Source organism: Rasamsonia byssochlamydoides (genome assembly GCF_041956645.1).
Source record: "Rasamsonia byssochlamydoides strain NRRL 3658 unplaced genomic scaffold VTN77scaffold_53, whole genome shotgun sequence".
Taxonomy (NCBI): domain Eukaryota; kingdom Fungi; phylum Ascomycota; class Eurotiomycetes; order Eurotiales; family Trichocomaceae; genus Rasamsonia; species Rasamsonia byssochlamydoides.
In genome coordinates, this window is record NW_027192436.1 from 55,450 (window position 1) to 72,651 (window position 17,202).

The window sequence follows — 17,202 nt, forward strand, 5'->3', positions numbered from 1 at the left end:
CTAAAACTATCCCAACACAGGACACTGCTAATGAGTCTACAGCTAGGATATATCTCTGCAAGCTTCGAAACTTTAGAAAATCATGAAATTACCCGCCTTTCTCGGAGATCAACACTAAGACCTTTTCGCCGGGCAAGAAAGGTAGCAATCCGACTGACGATGGAGGCCTTATGCACTCAGTCATGCTAGAAAGCTTTCATCTGAGATAAAGCTTTGAAAGAAATCCTGTTTTTCTTGCCTTTTTTTTTTCTTTTCGTTTTGTTCCTTTCTTCTTCTCTTTTATACTCCAATTGTCCAGTTCTAACTATACCTCTCCTTTGTTGCACAGATAGCAACAAGCTAATTCACAGCAATGGACATTGAAATGACAACTGATGAAGGACAAGACAAAGCCATGAAAGGCTCGAATCCGACTTGTCTCCAGATACTGCATCAAATCTCCACATCATTCAGCTTCTGGTGTCTTGGTAGCAGGCTTGTGGGAGTCAAAAGTCTGGACTCTAGCTCTTATCCTGCTCACTGGGTTATATTTGCATACCTCCAGATCCATTGCCAAACACACAGTGTTTCTGGAAGTGAGGCTGGACATTTGGTTCCTTCGTGAGGTTTCACGTCTCATTGGAACAGCTTGGATATTTTAGGTGGCAGCTTGCCGCTGGACACTGTATTGACGGCTCGAATTCCCCTGGTCGACAGCGTATCGCAGGTATTTCTAACCTGTCAGGGAGAATGTAGTTCGAGCAAAAAGTCATGCGTCTTGAAGTGGCAGTGCAGATGGTCTCGACCCTCTCCAGGCGTTCGACACAGGAAGATCATTTCCTGCAAAGAATATCAAATTCTAGACCTTCAGAACGGCCGTCCGGACGGTGTATCCGGGTGTATCAGTTTCATTCATGCGGAAGCACCTGTTGGATAGGAAGAGCCGTAGCAGATGCCGCGCCTACAATGTAAGCGCCAGGGCGGAGACGGCATTCTAGTCGCTATACTTCCCGCCCGCTGATTGGTCGCCTGGGCGCTTGATCAGCTTCAACATCGCTACTGTATACTTGACTTAACAGTATGTACTGTACTTTTACTCGTCTGAGCGGTTGTACGACGAAACAGATAAGTGAGCTTATTATGGAGGCTGATTCACATAGCTCCTTTGAATACTTAAGCAGCATATCCCCAGTGTCTGGGTCCTGTCCTTTGTTCAGCAATCACTACCCGGCAAAATCTCTTAGGAATTCTATTCTGTCCTTTCTTTCATTCCAGTATCGGTTATTTAAACAGCATTTTCTTTCCTTAAAGAGCATTCCTTCCATCTCTTCTGGCAAGACATTCTTTTAGTAAAGACCGAACCTGGTTGAATTCGTGATAGCAGACAATTCGCATTTATTTACCTGTTGAACGAGACCTGTCCTATCCATCCAAGTTTTTTCTTGATTCTATTATTTGGTTTCTCTTTCCGCCGACATGCCTGCAAACAAGTACGGCGCGCTGGGCGCAACCTTCCAGATTGTCCGGCTCTTCCAGGGCGTGTCCCTCATTGCGATTATCGGGATGACGGCCAACTTCATCTCCGAGATGGTCTCCAATAATCTGACGCCCCCGAATGTGCTCGTTGGAGTGATCAGTGTGGTAAGTTCCCCTAGACAGAATTGATAATGCCGGAGTTGACATAACTGCTACCTAGACCTGCATCGCCGTTCTCTACTGCGCACTCACCTTCATCCTCTTCATCGACGACATCTTGCCGTTTCTGATTAACACGGCGATGGACGGTCTTCTGTTGATTGCCGTCATCGTGGTAGCGGTTGTCGTCGGCAAGCCGCTCTCGTATCTGAACTGCAATGTGATCGGCGACTTGACCGGTAGCAGCTCGTCCGCATACGCCTTTGCCACCAATCTGGGCAACTACCTGAACCAGGAGGGCGGGACGATCGTCTACAGCGATTTCATCGGCGCCTCCAAGGCGGTCTGCCTTGAGATGAAGGCTATCTGGGGGCTTAGCATTGCGTTGTGGTAAGCAGCTTTAGCTCACCTTCCTGCACTTTGGTCATGCTAATTCTGTCTAGTATCTTGTTCGCTTTCTCCGTCTTTTGCAGCGTCTGTCTGTGGCGTCAGAAGAAAGCCGGTGCGGCTGCGAAGGCAGACAGCTAAAAGACAGCTAGCGGATACGCTTATTTTTACGGTCGTGTCGACATGCTATTCTTGCCTCAACGACTTATCGGCGGTAGATTATCAATTGAATAGGAAAGCGAAATATACGCAGGTGGCTTTATTTATTTTGTCTCTTTCTTTCTTTTTTGGCTAGCACAAGTCTGCTCAGCCAAGAGCTGGAATTGATTTGGGATCACCTAATGAATAGGCATATCCTTACCATCATGCCTACTAATGATATTTGTTTTGCTTTTTTTTTCTTATCGATTTCGATTTTGATTTAATTAGGCGCTGGACGGGCGTTGGTGGTTGCTAGTGTTTTGTTCTTGTGTTTCTAATAATAATATACAAAGAAAATCTGGGGGGGGGGGGGGGGGGAAAGAAAGATTTACAGGAATGAACATAATACAAATACAGCGGGTTCTGCAATTGAAAATACTAATTGAATACGTTCGAATAAAGTGAGACATGGAACTGCCTTTCTGTAGATAAAAAGCAAAAAGGCAAGAGAGAAAAGGAAAAGACAAAGGGATAAAGGGATAATCAAGACCAAGGAACAGACAGAGACGGACAAAGAAAATCACAAAGCAACACATGCTATACAATATACAATACAAACTCTTTTCTTTCTTTCTTTCTAGCTAGATAGGAGGAGCGACTAGTTCTACTAGTAACCGCAGAGTCCGCATTCTCGACCTACCTGCCTCTGTAGAACTTATTAGCTAGGTGCTAACGTACCTAACCTAAATAGTTATGTATAATGATATAACATTTGAGACTCGATGATGACCAGTCTTTTAAAAGAAAAAAAATGGAATTTCATGTTATAGGAGGTCAGTCAGGTTTGTTGTCTATGTCTACGTCCATGTCTGTCGATGTCTATTGGAGAGAGCACAACGAATGAAGGTATCAATGAAAGACGGAAAGACAATTTTCATTTTTCATTCACTGCCATTTGATCAGGATTTAGGTACCTAACCTAGGTATTTTAGATACTGCAAAAGAAAAAAAAATGATAATGTGTTGGAGGACTACCTCCATGTATGCAGACCAGGAAGAATCATGTGCCTTGGCAGGTCTTTTTGCCTGAATCTGCAACGTAATTTAGGTGAGGAAGAAATTCCAGAGACTAGACTACCTATTCTTAGAATTTGAATCAGAGGGAAACCAACCTGGCAGCCTACTATTACTATTAATGTCAACATACATAACGCATTTGCTTGATCAGCTCACCATCCTCGTACATTGTAGGTTAACTAAGTCATTAGCAATCATCAGATCATCAGATAGGTAGGTAGGTGCATTGCATCGCATTACATCATATTTTGTTGCATTTCTTTTCTCCTGACTTGGCCTCGTGAGAGCAAAGCATGTGGGTGTGTGTAGTTTCCTCGTGCATGACATGCGTGACTTGACACATGCCTTCTGCTATCTCTCTAGCCCTCTGCTACATGCAACTGCAGCAGGCTTGTTGCTATGCAGGTGGTGACTGACTGGTGATAACAAATTTAACATCTACATACAGAGCACATCATACATGCATGTATTCATAGTGAAGCAATGCGGCGCAGATCTTCCGTCCCAACCTGTGTCAATCATTCCTTCAAGCAACCACAGGGATTGGATTCCCCATCCAGAAACAAAATGGTCTATATGAAACAATGAAATGTGCAGAAGTTAAGTATGGGGGTTGCTGTTTCGTTTTGTCCCCACCGCCTACCTGCGTTCTGGAATGTGTGGGATCATCCATCTGAGACATGACATGACACCTGCCAGCTGACTTAAGACCACACGGTTGTTGCCATGGTCTGGACAGGCCGTCATCCATCCATACATACTACTACCACACATGTATGTTCTGGAAGCCCTGCAGGCTTACCTAACTATGTATCAACGCCAGGATGGAGGTGTGGTGGGATCCTTGCGAATTCCCTAATCGGTAGGATCTGCGACCACATCTCTACAAAAAAGTCGAGAGACAAGACAGTTATGTTTCAACATCCCTTCTCTCTCCTGCGTTGGGACGTTTCTGTACATGGTTTTGTTTGAGATTCTTCCATACTGGCCGTGTACAGATACCTACTTGCTCGAGTCCTTGGTATAGAACGGTTGATTCACGGATATATAAATTAGTATAAAGCTGAAGGTCACTTGGGATAGGATGCTGAAGATTTTATTATCATCGTCGTCATCATCATCTTATTTTTCTTCTCGTTTCATCAGAGCGGGATTCTCATCCACACACACATCCTGGGATATTCTACGACGGTCGATATCTTCACTGGCTACTTAATTAGACGTTGCGACCAGATTAGTCCGCTTTACCTCGCTCATCGCAGTGGTTGAGGTTCAAAGGCCCTCACGACTTGAAATGAGTGAGAGTGAGAGTGAGCGTGAGATCGACCAACGACATCGACCTGGTCAAGCGCATTCGAATTCGATGGTTTCGAAGCAGAAGCAATCCCGGATGACGGCGCGAGTTCCGAGGCAGCCTTCTAGCGTGAGGATCCAGAAGCCTCATACCTGACCTTAAGGAAATAACTGATGATCTCCAGAATCATACCAGGTCATATTCACATTCAGACGACGACAAAGATGACAGTTCTTCGTAAGCGATATCTATCTATGGACTGTCAAGTCGGAACTGTTGCTTACGGCAGACAGAACCAGAGTCCTCCTCTCGCCGGCCAGATCCTACCGGTATGAAAACGGTCGTCGATATCATTCGTACCGTACATTCCTCACGTCGATTCTTGTGCTGGTACATGCATAGCTTACTGTCCGCAGGAGAAGGCTCCTACTGGGGCCCAAACGACGACAAGGATGCGTATCACCAAGCGATCACGTAGGAGGCCAGCCAAGAATAGAGAAGTCTGCTGAGCTAACGGGGTTAATAGGCACCATCTGTTCTGCCTGACGTTGGAAGATAAGCTGTTCCTGGCTCCGGTGTCGAATCCTCGAAATGTCCTCGATATTGGAACGGGAATTGCATTGTGGGCGACGTACGCGGCTGGCTGTCTTCTTTCTTTCTTTCTGTCTAATGCTCTTTCCTGACAGTTATACAGTGACTTTGCAGACGCATATCCAGATGCAGAAATATTAGGTGAGCAGCCTCTATTACTCGCAGGAACGATCTTCTGAGTCGAGGCCTAGGAACCGACCTCTCACCCATCTGGGAAGACGCCGTCCGACCAAACCTGCGTCTCGAAGTCGACGACTGCTGCTCGAAATGGACCTATCTCGACGAAGGCCGTGCTCCCTTCGACCTCATCCACATGCGGTGTCTCTTCGGGAGCGTGGCGGACTGGTCGGCTTTGTACAAGCAGAGCTTTGAGTAAGCACCTTTCGCGCAGAACAAACCAACCAACAGGTCTGATCTGACTGGAAGTACATCTCAGCCATCTCGTCCCAGGAGGGTACATCGAACAGGCAGAAATGTCGCTCAACCCGCACAGTCTTTTCGAAGGGGATGATGCCTCGCTATCGATCTTCCACCAGTGGTACCACTTCTGGAAGCAGTGCAGCGCGAAGACGGGCAAATCATGGCTCATCGCGGACACCATGCAGCAGTCGATGCGAGACGCCGGCTTCGAGGACGTCTGCGAGGTACGATTCAAATGGCCCATCGGGTGGTCGTGGGCGTCGTCTGATCCGCGACTGCGCGAGATTGGACGATGGTATCGCGAATTCTGGGAAGTGGGTATGGAAGGGTGGATTATGGCTCTTAGCACGAGGTATATGGGGGTATGCCAGTTGCAGCTAAGCTAGAAAATTCAGCTGGAGAATAGGTCTTTGTAGATGTGCTTGCTGACAGCGACAGTGGACCGCCGATCAAGCACGCGACTTTATCCGAAAGACGCAGGAGGTGTTGCGAGATGACGAGCAGCGGATCTACTACGAGGTGTAAGTGAAGCAATATATAGTAATAATAATTGCAGTTTCTAATCCATGTCGTGTCGTCCCGTGGGATATAGGGTGATTGTCTATGGACGCAAACCAGAGCATGATAGCAAGTCTGGGAAATAATGATATTAATATCTATCTACCACCATTCCATTTTCTCTCTAAAGGTTTCTGCGACACTCTCAGTTAGTATGACCTAGGTAGGTATGTACTCTGTAGGAAGTACTCCGTACTGTACGTACAGTACCATACTTGGGTCACTTCCCCGCATGTATGCAGCTGACGTCGTTGGGGCTGCTGCTGGCCGCATTAGTTATGAGGTCTAGTGACCGGATCTGATGCGGAGAAGCCGTCCATATGGAGTACTCTGTCCTATATTTATCGATCGATATGACCTGAGTCACCTGACCAATATTCTTTTTTTGTTTCCCTTCACAATTGGTGATTTGTACTGAATTTGTCTCTCGTAAGGAAAAAAAATAAAATAATAATATAACGATCACAATAATACTAGTCTGAGGATGATAAATTGATGATCTAGTCAATCCAGTACATACAGTATGTTTCTACGGGGGTACATATATAGAAGTTACTCCACTTAGTCTACCCCATACCCTGGGGCCCCATACTACCCGCATACTACCCCACAAGTTATAAGTTACCGACTGCTCCCCTCATATCAGCATGTCCCTCATTACATAGGTATGGACATGAGTGCTTTACTTAGGTAGGTTGAGGTCTCTTCTCCTTCTCCTTCTTCATCTTTTTTTTAACAGATAGATCTTCACATCAATGGCTACATAGGTGGCCAAATTGACTGATTGACAGAGCAACTGGCTGAGATTGACTCTGATATATATATGGCGTAATAATCTACGAGTGATAGGGCTGTCATCATACTGTATGTATCGTTATGGAGTGGTATTGTATTGTATACCATGGGGTATGTGGTAACTAATTATAGCTCCTCGTCGATCAACCAAACTTAAAGCCAATCAATTTGTCTTATCGATCTAGATCGCTCGAGCGGGGAAGGAGACACAGCCGAAAACGACAAGGTATCTACCCAGGTTATATAGGTAGGTAGAACCGTGGCGCTAATACTGCGCAAGTGAGTAGTGAGTTCAGTGCGGGGAAGATGTGGAGAGCGAGGAGACACAGAGGAGAGAGACAGATAGAATGAGCAGGGATCGTGTATTACTTATCCTGCAAGGCGTTGTCTTGCAGGAAGTTAAGTATGCAGGGGAGAAGTCCTTGCCCTCGGTTGAGAGGACATAGGGGACAATTATATACCTAACGGAATAATATTGTTTCCCCTCTCTTCCCCTCCTCTCGTCCATCGGTCCTATTTATTGATTGACGCCGAAGGAAGAAGGACCTTGTGGTTTATTCCATTCATCTGTCAAATAATCAACCAGCCAATCAATCAATCATCAAACAGGGTCAGGGTCAGGATCATTGTTGATTGGCATTTTCCACCTACCTACCTACCTACCTATCAATCTACTATCTTATCCTACATACGCATTTCGTAATACACTCGTACGGTTTCAACATGTCCCTCGTCAAAGGCCACTGCCACTGCAAACAGACTGAATGGACGGTCCGCTTGGAGGATAAGAGCCATGTGTTGTGGTATGTATCCCCTAAACACATTTATCTATACCTGATGCCTGTCTATACACTAGCTGGCTATCTACGCTAGATAGCTAGTTTACTTACTTTCGCTACTTCCATACTTCCATACATACGTCCATACTAACTGCCACCCAGCCACTGCGGCACCTGCAAATACCTCTCCGGCACCGACTACACCCTCAACCAGATCATCCCCCGCGAAGACTTCCGCCTCGACAAGGGCGAGCTGAAGACCTACACCTACTACGGCGACTCCGGCAACCCGGTGCACTGCTACTACTGCTCCAACTGCACCGCCCACGTCTACCACCACCAAGTTGTCAACCCGTCCAAGTACGTGATCCGCACGGCACTGCTCGAGGGGGCAAAGGACTGGAAGCCATCGGCGGAGATCTATGCGAAGGATGCGTATCGTTGGCAGCCGGCGGTGGCGCCGAAGGGGGCGGTGTTTCAGACGGGGCCGCCGGCGAAGTTGTAACTGATGGCAGATAGAAGGTAGTTTTGATTATGAAAGACGAGAGAGAGAGAGAGAAAGGAAGATGGATGGAAGGATTGTCTGTCTGTCTGTCTGTCTGTCTGCTATGTATCTACGGATTGCATTTGTGAGGTGAATGAATATGAATATTGATGAATGGTGAGATGAAGTCCTTTGTATGTAGTTGTAGACAACGAGAAAAAGGAATAAATTCTCTCTCTCTCTCTCTCAATCTCTTTTTGTTTTTTTTTCCTCCTTCTTTCTGTGTGTTCTGTTTTGGGATTATCCGCTGTTCTTCTTTCTTCTACCAGTACAGCATAGATGGACAAGGCACAATTTGGAATCGTAGTAACCTAACTGACTACATCATCATATAAGCTAGGTACAGTACAGCCAGTGTGAATAGTATAGTATATATCTATATCTATATACATTATACTCGTAAATCGATGAAATTCATATCCCTATTCATATTCATACCCGCTAGTCGTCGATTTCGTCTTTTCTTTTCCCCTTTTCTCCCAACAGCAAGAAAAAGAATACCATCATCACTCCTCTCACGATCATTGATAAATAGATATCTGTAAACTCACCCCGAACTAACCGGCGGAATAATCCCGACTTCATCCCCTGCCTGAATGACAATCCCTCGTGAACTTCCACTTCCACCTTCATCTCCATCATTGTCTTCCTCGTCAACGTCAACATACTCCAACCCCAAACTAACACTGCAGCTCCGCAGCACCCTCTCCCGGATGCCTGGGTACTTCTCCTCCAGCAGGCTGAAGAGATGCCGCAGGGGCAGCGGCGCGGGCAACGCCTCCGTGTCTTTTTTGGTGTAGGAGGCGGCGGAGGCGAAGTAGTGGATTTGAAAGGTGCCAGTAGCTTTAGGTTCAGCTGGAGCTGGAGGATGATTTTCTGTAGTGTGTGGAGAAGAGGAAGAAGAAGGTGGAGAGAGCGCTGGGGCTGGGGCTAGCATGCTGGTTGTAGTAGCAGCAGTGGCGGTATCGTCGTTGTTATTTTGATTTGCGCTGGTATTAGTATTATCCTTGTTGGTATTGCTTTCACTCATGTCGTTCTTTGTTATTGTTATCGCTGTTATTGTTCAGAGACACCGCACTGTGGAGACGGACGGCTCTCTCTGCCTTTCTTCTATCTCTGCCCCTATCTCTGACAGGTCGAGATAATCGATCAATCGTATTGACTGGACTGGACTGGATTGGATCAATCAGATCTGATTGCTCTGCCGGCGCATAAATAATGAATAAAGGATGGAGATGCAATGATGCGATATGATGCGATCGACAATGCGGGGAATCGAATGAAATCGATTGGGTTGAGTTGTGTCGAGTTGAGTTGCATCCAATGGATGATGATGAACGCGAGAAGTCCGTCCTGTATGTAACAGTAAATATGCGTGTAATGTACAGTACGGGACTGAAACTGAAACTCCTTCGAAGTCAGGTAAATGAAGAAGGGGAGTAGATAGACGGAAAGGTCTTGCTCTTTCTAATTAACATTAACCTTCCTTGACCAACTTGATAAGCTCGTCCGCTGGTTGGTTACCTTCATGAATACATATATGTAATGACCGAATTCCCTACCTACCTACCTACCTACCTACGTATTTCCAAGCTAATTATTATTATTTACTACCTAACTGTTATCAGGCAGAGCTTACAGATCAATTGAATTGGTGATGCATCAGGCCAGTGCGGGGCTCCGTCCACAACACGCGGGGTAGATAGAACGAGTCTAATGATTGCACTGCAGTCAGTAAGTACACTACCTCTTCCTAAGGTATATATAGGAAAATAAAAATAAAAATAAAAATAAAAATAAAAGGAGACTACATGCAACAGCTGGGATTCGCTGGTGGTCACCCACCCAACTACTAACCAGCCGGCGTGTGGCTTAAGTACGGCTGAGCGGACGGGAAGCCCTGTTTTCCACACCCTATGGTCGCATGTACTGGAAAGGACTTGTGAATGATTTATATTGGCATATGAAAAAAACTCATCCGAACCCAGCTGGTAGTTCGATTCTTCCTCCTACGTATATAATTTATTTATGTATCCGCAGGTGGATAGGTATATAGCATACACTTGCTGTCGTTACGGACATGGTTGACCGATTAGTAATCGATGCAATTGGACTGCTTCTGACAGCATCTATCTGTCTTAATGGTATTACGTCGTCTGCTCTATATCGAAGCTGTCTAATCTACTCAGCCTCAAGCAACGCCTTAAAGGCTCCCACCAGGTCGTTCCGGAGATCCTCCCAGTTCTCCAGTCCAATGCTCACCCGCAACAACCTCCGGTCGACCCGTGCATCCGTCATCGCCCGCCATTCAATCAACGACTCCACTCCACCCAAGCTGGTGGCATGGTGGAAATATGCCAGCTTGCTCGGCAGCTTCCGAGCCCAGTCCTCCCTTCGCAACACAATCGAAAACACCGGTCCATACCCGTTGGGCATCTGCTTCTTCAACCACTCCGCATCCTCCTTCTGCAAACTGGCATGGTTGATCTGGTAGAGCACCTTCTGCACGGCAGCCTCATCGCTGTCCGCCGCCGGTTGCTCCGCATGCAGCGCCGTGTGCAGATACGCAACCAGCCGCTCCGCATTCTGGCTCTGCCGTTGCACGCGCACCTCCAGGGTGCGCAGACTGCGCACACCCAGCCAGCTCTCCAGGTTGCCCATCACGCTGCCCAGGAACACCCGATCGCCCCACAGCTGCTCATACCAGTCCTTGCGGTTGGTAGCCAACACCCCACACAGCACGTCACTGTGCCCGCCAAAGTATTTCGAGCCGGAGTGCATCACCATATCGGCTCCAAAGTCAAACGGATTCTGGAGTCCCGGGGGCGCAAAGGTGCTGTCCACGATCAGATACGCACCCCGGGAGTGCGCCTTTTGGGCGTAATACTCGATGTTGAACGCGGTTCCATGAGGGTTCAGCGGTGTCTCCAGTAAGACCACGTCGCCTGCATGCAGCTCCTCGGCCGGGCAATCCAGATCCAGCTTCTGCAGTCCCGTCAGACGAGACATCAGCTGGATCACGCCGTGACAGCCATGGTAGTTGTGTCCAATGGAGATACGGCGCGGGTTCAGCATGACCAGCGCCGCATGTACTGCCGACAGACCAGACGAGTAAGCGATAGCATTTCCCTTCAGGAGGGCAGAAAGGATGGTCTCAAAACGGGTCGAATTGGGAGCAGTGATACGAGAATAAATGTGCTGTTTCGGGTCCTGATCCTCTGGTTTTTCCTGCCGACGATCATTCGAGTCAGAATTCATGACTCGTCACTTGCACATCTTCCCCGTACATACTGACAGATCTGCAATTGGAGCTAATTCGTCCGGATTGTCGGAATACCGGAATGTTGTTGACAGATGGATGGGCGGAGCCACATCCGTGACGTTGTTGAGCACATCGTCGGCATGCAGAGCGAGCGTGGCTGGCTGGGCTGTTTGATGGGTCATGGTGTCGCAGGTAAATACACCACGAGATTACGATGATCAAAAAGAAAGAGTGACAAAGAGTGATAAAGAGAGGGTACGGTGGGTTTAAGATAGGAAACGATTGCGCCATGAGGGGCTGCTGGCAGCCGGTGGGGATGTCGGGATCAGGACACCGGCCGGGTCCCCGAGCTCGGAGCAATCCCGGATCACGTGAGTGCGCTAGGATAAGACATGTCCAGAGATACTCGGATAACAAGCAGTAAATCGATAAGAAACCGGTCTAGCGTGCTTGATATATGCACAGAATGCTATCTTCGTAGCGAGCCCATCCGAGACGGCTCCCTCAGCGATCCGGGCATGACAGCCAGGAAATTTTTCCGATCTACGTAGATGGATATTAGCATAACAAATTCAATTCCAGAGAGCAGCAACCGCACCTGTTTCGGATTCAAAAATGATATTGATATCGTCATGCTCAATCGGATATTCGGGCATGTCCAGACAGACGAATCGCGCGCTCTCGTCTTCATCCGTCTTGGGCAAAGCGAATTTGGCATCGACGATGCGAACGCCAGACTTGCCGGACCGGTTGAAACTCTCATAGGTATCCGTCCCCTTCAGGACAAAGTTCATGCACTTTCCATGGCTGAAATCGCTGCCGAAGAACGCCAGCAGCTGGATCGTCTTGTTCTGCTGCACCACCTGGATTCGAGCCGCGGTCGCTTCCCACTTCTTGTGGATAGGAACGACCATGCGTCGTCGGGAGATGGCAAAGGTTGAGACGATACTATACATTTCGAGATTAGCTTGACAAATCTCCTAGTAGAGTTGCGAGAAATCGTACCCGTCAAAGAGAACACCGAATCCGGTCACGGCGGCCTGAAACTGATGAAGACCTACGAGGAAGTCAGTTGATGCCGTCCAGACAGTCACACAACAAGTACCAACCTTGCAACGTTGCGAACTCGTATCGCCGAATCATCGGCTTGGACCTGGCCGTTTGGAGGAATTCCGTCAATCGATCCGGCAACTCCTTCCTCACCAGATTCTCCGCCACCGACACGGTCAGATCTTCCTGTCCCGGCCGCAACATGTAGAAGACGGTATTCTTATTGACGTCTAATCCGATCTTCATTTCGCCCGGTCCTACACAATTCATCAGTAAGAAAACGACCAAAGCCGATCGATCGATTCAATCTTACCCAGATTTATCCGGTCCGTCACGGTGCCCCATTCCGTCGTCACCAAGGCCCGCAGGTGTTCCGACAGGATGTTGGGACCATAGCCGTGCTCCACGTAAATCGGTTCCAGGTCGATCACCGATACCGAACCAGCGGCAAATTGCAGATGGGTGACTCCTGGAATGCCCGCATTCGGTTCCGGAGGTTGCTCGATGGCAAAGGACCGGATGGGAATGTCGGGGACCGTGAATTCCTGGTCGCTCGCGATCATGCCTACCAGGAGAGAGTGCATGGTGGTCCGCTTCTCGAGTTCATGAAAGGTCATCACCATGGATCGGTTTCTTCCCTCCTCTTTGACATTGAGCAGCAGCGCTGGGGCGCCATTCTCACCACGGAGATAGCCAAAGACAATGGGCGCGCCGTTCCCGAGCGTGTGGTGGACGCTGCTCAGTGTCTTCACCTTGGGGCTGGTGACAACGGTCAGCCGGAAGCCGCGATGGGCTTTGCGAGATCCAGTGCCTTCAGTCAGCGTCACCGACTTCTCAAACAAGCGAACCCGGCATCGCTCTAAAGGCTCGGCGGGAAATGCCTTGGGCGTGCCCGGGTCCATGTAATGGAACACTTTGAGAGTGTCTTCAAAAATGAGGGTCTCGCCGGCCTCGGGTTGCATGCTCGCCTCGGTCTTGAGCGTATACTTGACGATGTTCCAAATCACCTTGAAGTCCTTCTCCTGAAACGCCACATCCAGCACAAACCCCCGGGGGAGCTTGACACGCATCGTACACGTCTTGACCTGCCAATCCACGTCGTCCCAAGTCGGTCCATTATTCCGATCGGATTGAATTCTAATGTTGATGAGCTCGCTCTGACTGGCAATTGCCGTCATCACATACCAATCGGTGCGGTCACGCATGATGGAGAGGACGCAGGGGACAGAATATGACGGCGAGCCATCGTCGTCGCTGGCGCTGACGGCGACATCCACAAACATGGTCCCATAGGTAAAGAAACGATTCGTATCGCCCAAGAGCATCACGTCGGGCGTATTGACCGATTTGGCCGACGGGTCAACCAACACCGTTCGCCGCGGCGCTCCCGATAGAACGGCCGAGACGTCTGCCGCGAAGAAGGGATATCTCACCCAAATGTTCGTATCCACAGAATGGTCAATCACATCCGTGGTCGCCGCCGCGGCGGACAAAACATTGTTCCTTTTCATCGACACTGTCAACGCACGGAGATGACTGAGAATCCTTTGATGCAAATTCACCAACCCGGCCAGCCGTTCATCGCCGGTCGTGTTCAGGACGGCTAAGAGGGCCTCCATACTCAATTTCCCAAAACGGGTTATTTCGGCGTGCTGGGGAATGATGTGTTGGCTAATCCACCATGCCTTGCCCAGGTCAATGATGGCCTGTTCGGCCCCCGCTGGCGGCGGTTGGCTCCCAGCAGCTTCAGCCGACCGGCCAGACCGGAGTGCGGCTTCCAGGCTGGTTCGACCCTTCAGACACCACCATGTCGCGGCCCTGACCCATTCCGAGAACGAGGTCTCCATCAACGGTTTGACGGTTTCGGCGGCCAGTCGGAACAGACTGCTGTATCGCTCGACATAGTTGATGAAATCCTGATAGGCACTATCACCCACCGCATTGGCAACAGAGCGTAACGACATTTTGGAGGCTGCACGGGGTGCGGGACTCGGGTCGACTTCTCGGTTCTCTCGCCTGGAGGGCGGTGGCTGAGACTCTCCGGTAGGAATACTGGGTCTACGCTCATAGGACGGGGGTGACAAGCTGTGCGACGATCCGCCGGGAGACAGAACCTCAGGGATATCATGTTCCTGCCGAAGAGCTCTGACCTGTTCTTGGACTGCCGGGATCGGACTCGTGCGAAGAGACGCGCTGGCATCATTATCGGGACCCAAGGAGCGTGCATTGGATGATTTAGACAAAGGTGAAGGCCGCAGAGGAAGAGTTTCCTGGTGCTGCTGAAGGTCATCCTCGTTCGAGGGGGAAGTCGGGTCATCCACCAGGCGACGTTGCAGTGCGCGAGCCTCTTCGGCCTGCATTTGGGCTTGGACGCGTCTTGCGAGGGCATTGGAATCCGGCGATGCCCGAAAAGACAACCTTTTTTCACCCGCGTGCAGGGCCATCAAGAAGTCCGCATCCTGTGCGTTGATGAGCAATGGCGTCCGCCCTGCGTCCTTTTGTCTTTCTTCCCTCTCGGTGGGGTCTTCTTGGAAGGAAGTGTCGAGGTGTAGCTTTGGTAACGTAGGGCGACGATTGTCGAGATCTTCTCCAGGCGGCCGGTTGCGTTTCCGGGATATTTCCACTGTAGGCTCTTCTGATTCATCACCGCCTTCTCCTATGACCTCGGGCTCCTGGTCGCTGAAGGTGACCCGTAACCCCTTTCGATGGCGTCGTTTGGTCGGACTGCCGTGAGAAGTCGAGGCAGCATGGCCACCGGTCGGAGGTGTCGTCGAAAGGTTACCTGACAGTGGAGGAAGCGACGGCGCCTCCGACTGAGGCTTTGAGCGAGTCGGGCCGAGGAAGTCGTCGAGCTGCTTTTCCGTGCTCTCGAGGGAGCTCTGCTTCGCGTCTCGATCCTTTGCAAACAACTTCTGTCGCCATTTAGAGTCGTCCAGGTGTTTCTCCGTTCTTTCCTGGGAGCTCTGTTTCGCGTCTCGATCCTTGGAGAGCAACTTTTCTCGCCAGTTCGATTTCTTGAGCGGCTTGGGTGGTTCTGCGGTCGCCAGGAAGGCAAAGGGGTCCTCTCCCGCCATGTCGACCGTATCCGTGTAGTAGCTTCCTCAAACCGAATACAGTATCTCCCTGACCATCGCAAACCAACACCAGTGTGTTGCAAAGTATTCTCCAAGAAGTAGTACGGTCAGGGGATGGCAGCGTAGTTGGTCGGATTCTGACCTCGTGTTTGTACTGATTGCGCTTGATTGGACGGATCGACAGGGGCCAAAGCGTGATGATAAGGAAAGTCTGAACGGCGGGGTCGGCTGCGCAACGGGGAAGGGCGAGTGATTGGAGGAGGAAGAAGGGAGGAGGAGGAAGAAGGAGCCGGGAGGATAGAAAAGAGGAAGCGGATTTATCTCAACGCTAATGCGACCGAAGGGGTTGTCGCTTGCCAGGAGGGCAATCCATCAACAGTTGCAGCTTGTCAGGTGGAGTAGGGAGCCAATCTAGGAAAGCGCGAGTGAGCTGGTCATTCCTCGCATGAAATCAAGCTCCCGACAGGCTGTAAGGACGGAAGAAAACAAAGGGAATGAGAAGAAGGAAGCTGTCGAGAAAGACAGAAGATAAACCAGCCAGGGAGACTGTTTGATTAACCTGGATTAACCTACTGGTGGCTGCGACCCTGACCCAAGCAACTCCCCGGCAGGATGGAGGAGTATGGAGGCTTACCTTAGCACGGTCGGTAACTCTGCTGATAGGTAGTGGACAGGCCCGAAGACACAGGACGCGCTGATTGGCAGGACCCTTCCTGTTTCCCCTTGCAATCCACGGAGTCTTTCCCAAGCAGGGACAAGCGCAGGCAGTTAAATCATCGACAAATGAATCGTTTATTATTATTATTCTTGTTCCAGGAGGATTGCAATAATTTGTGCCTCGCCAGAGTAATTATTATTATTATTATTACCCTGTAGCCGCCAGTTGGCACCCCCCAGCTGACCCCTCGCGCGGAGGTCCACCAGGTGGGCGCTAAGGCGAGTACGTGTCACCCTTGGGCCCTTCCCGTGGTCCAGCGGGAGCACTCTGAAGCCGATCTGAAACCAGTCTATGCCTGGCTTGGCCATCCCGCGAGACACTGCCCCACTGCCTGAGATAACGGAATCATTGCGGACTATGAATCCGGGCGTTTCAATGTACTACTAAGTCCCTCCACCCGAGCACCTGCATTTTTTTTATTGGCACCGACTGCTGGCCTGGACGTTGCCATGTGCCTCCTGGGATTTGGCAGCGGCACCTGTTCGCCTGGACTGAGGCTGGAATCATATTGGCCGTTGTTGATGCGGAGAATCAGGCCATGGTTGGCCCCGCAGCTGCCCACCTGTTTTTAGTACCATACCGAGGTAGGTACGGAGTATGCATGTCGGGCATGGTTGCTCCCCCGGACAACTGTCAACGACTCACTAACTGTGGTAGGGAAATCCGTGCACCCAAGCTTACCTAGGTAGGTAATAAACTCGTTCAAAAAATCTATGAGCAGCTCACTCTTGCCTCACCCTACGCTCACCCATACATGCTCGATTCTCACACGAGTTGTTTAGCAACTCTCACCAGAAGGTTCACAATGCATCGGGAGCAACTCAAGGTGAAGGAGACGGTGGGCTGTTGCCTGCTGGCTGCTAACCTCGAGCTAATAATATGCAGAATGCTCTTTTAG

General features: G+C 49.6%; 6 protein-coding genes across 6 annotated transcripts; 3 read left to right on the forward strand and 3 right to left on the reverse strand.

Annotated features, from left to right (window-relative positions):
- Positions 1–1,455: 1,455 nt before the first annotated feature.
- On the forward strand, positions 1,456–2,142 carry VTN77DRAFT_6832 (uncharacterized protein; the record flags this gene model as incomplete). The annotated part of the gene is made up of 3 exons (XM_069423154.1): positions 1,456–1,620; positions 1,676–2,004; positions 2,058–2,142. The coding sequence occupies 3 exons, from the start codon at positions 1,456–1,458 to the stop codon at positions 2,140–2,142; spliced, it is 579 nt and encodes a 192-aa protein (XP_069275850.1).
- A 2,371-nt stretch (positions 2,143–4,513) lies between these two features.
- Positions 4,514–6,168, forward strand: VTN77DRAFT_6833 (uncharacterized protein; the record flags this gene model as incomplete). Its single annotated transcript, XM_069423155.1, has 10 exons — positions 4,514–4,642; positions 4,726–4,750; positions 4,813–4,842; positions 4,930–4,987; positions 5,040–5,144; positions 5,208–5,245; positions 5,296–5,476; positions 5,541–5,886; positions 5,963–6,045; positions 6,117–6,168. 10 exons carry the CDS (start codon positions 4,514–4,516, stop codon positions 6,166–6,168), a joined length of 1,047 nt encoding a protein of 348 aa, XP_069275851.1.
- Positions 6,169–7,600: 1,432 nt separating this feature from the next.
- VTN77DRAFT_6834 (uncharacterized protein) lies at positions 7,601–8,161 on the forward strand (the record flags this gene model as incomplete). Its single annotated transcript, XM_069423156.1, has 2 exons — positions 7,601–7,680; positions 7,819–8,161. The coding sequence occupies 2 exons, from the start codon at positions 7,601–7,603 to the stop codon at positions 8,159–8,161; spliced, it is 423 nt and encodes a 140-aa protein (XP_069275852.1).
- A 586-nt stretch (positions 8,162–8,747) lies between these two features.
- Positions 8,748–9,230, reverse strand: VTN77DRAFT_6835 (uncharacterized protein; the record flags this gene model as incomplete). Its single annotated transcript, XM_069423157.1, has 1 exon — positions 8,748–9,230. One exon carries the CDS (start codon positions 9,228–9,230, stop codon positions 8,748–8,750), a length of 483 nt encoding a protein of 160 aa, XP_069275853.1.
- Positions 9,231–10,381: 1,151 nt separating this feature from the next.
- VTN77DRAFT_6836 (uncharacterized protein) lies at positions 10,382–11,644 on the reverse strand (the record flags this gene model as incomplete). Its single annotated transcript, XM_069423158.1, has 2 exons — positions 10,382–11,428; positions 11,492–11,644. 2 exons carry the CDS (start codon positions 11,642–11,644, stop codon positions 10,382–10,384), a joined length of 1,200 nt encoding a protein of 399 aa, XP_069275854.1.
- A 287-nt stretch (positions 11,645–11,931) lies between these two features.
- VTN77DRAFT_6837 (uncharacterized protein) lies at positions 11,932–15,586 on the reverse strand (the record flags this gene model as incomplete). The annotated part of the gene is made up of 5 exons (XM_069423159.1): positions 11,932–12,005; positions 12,061–12,410; positions 12,468–12,519; positions 12,572–12,769; positions 12,826–15,586. 5 exons carry the CDS (start codon positions 15,584–15,586, stop codon positions 11,932–11,934), a joined length of 3,435 nt encoding a protein of 1,144 aa, XP_069275855.1.
- Positions 15,587–17,202: the final 1,616 nt, after the last annotated feature.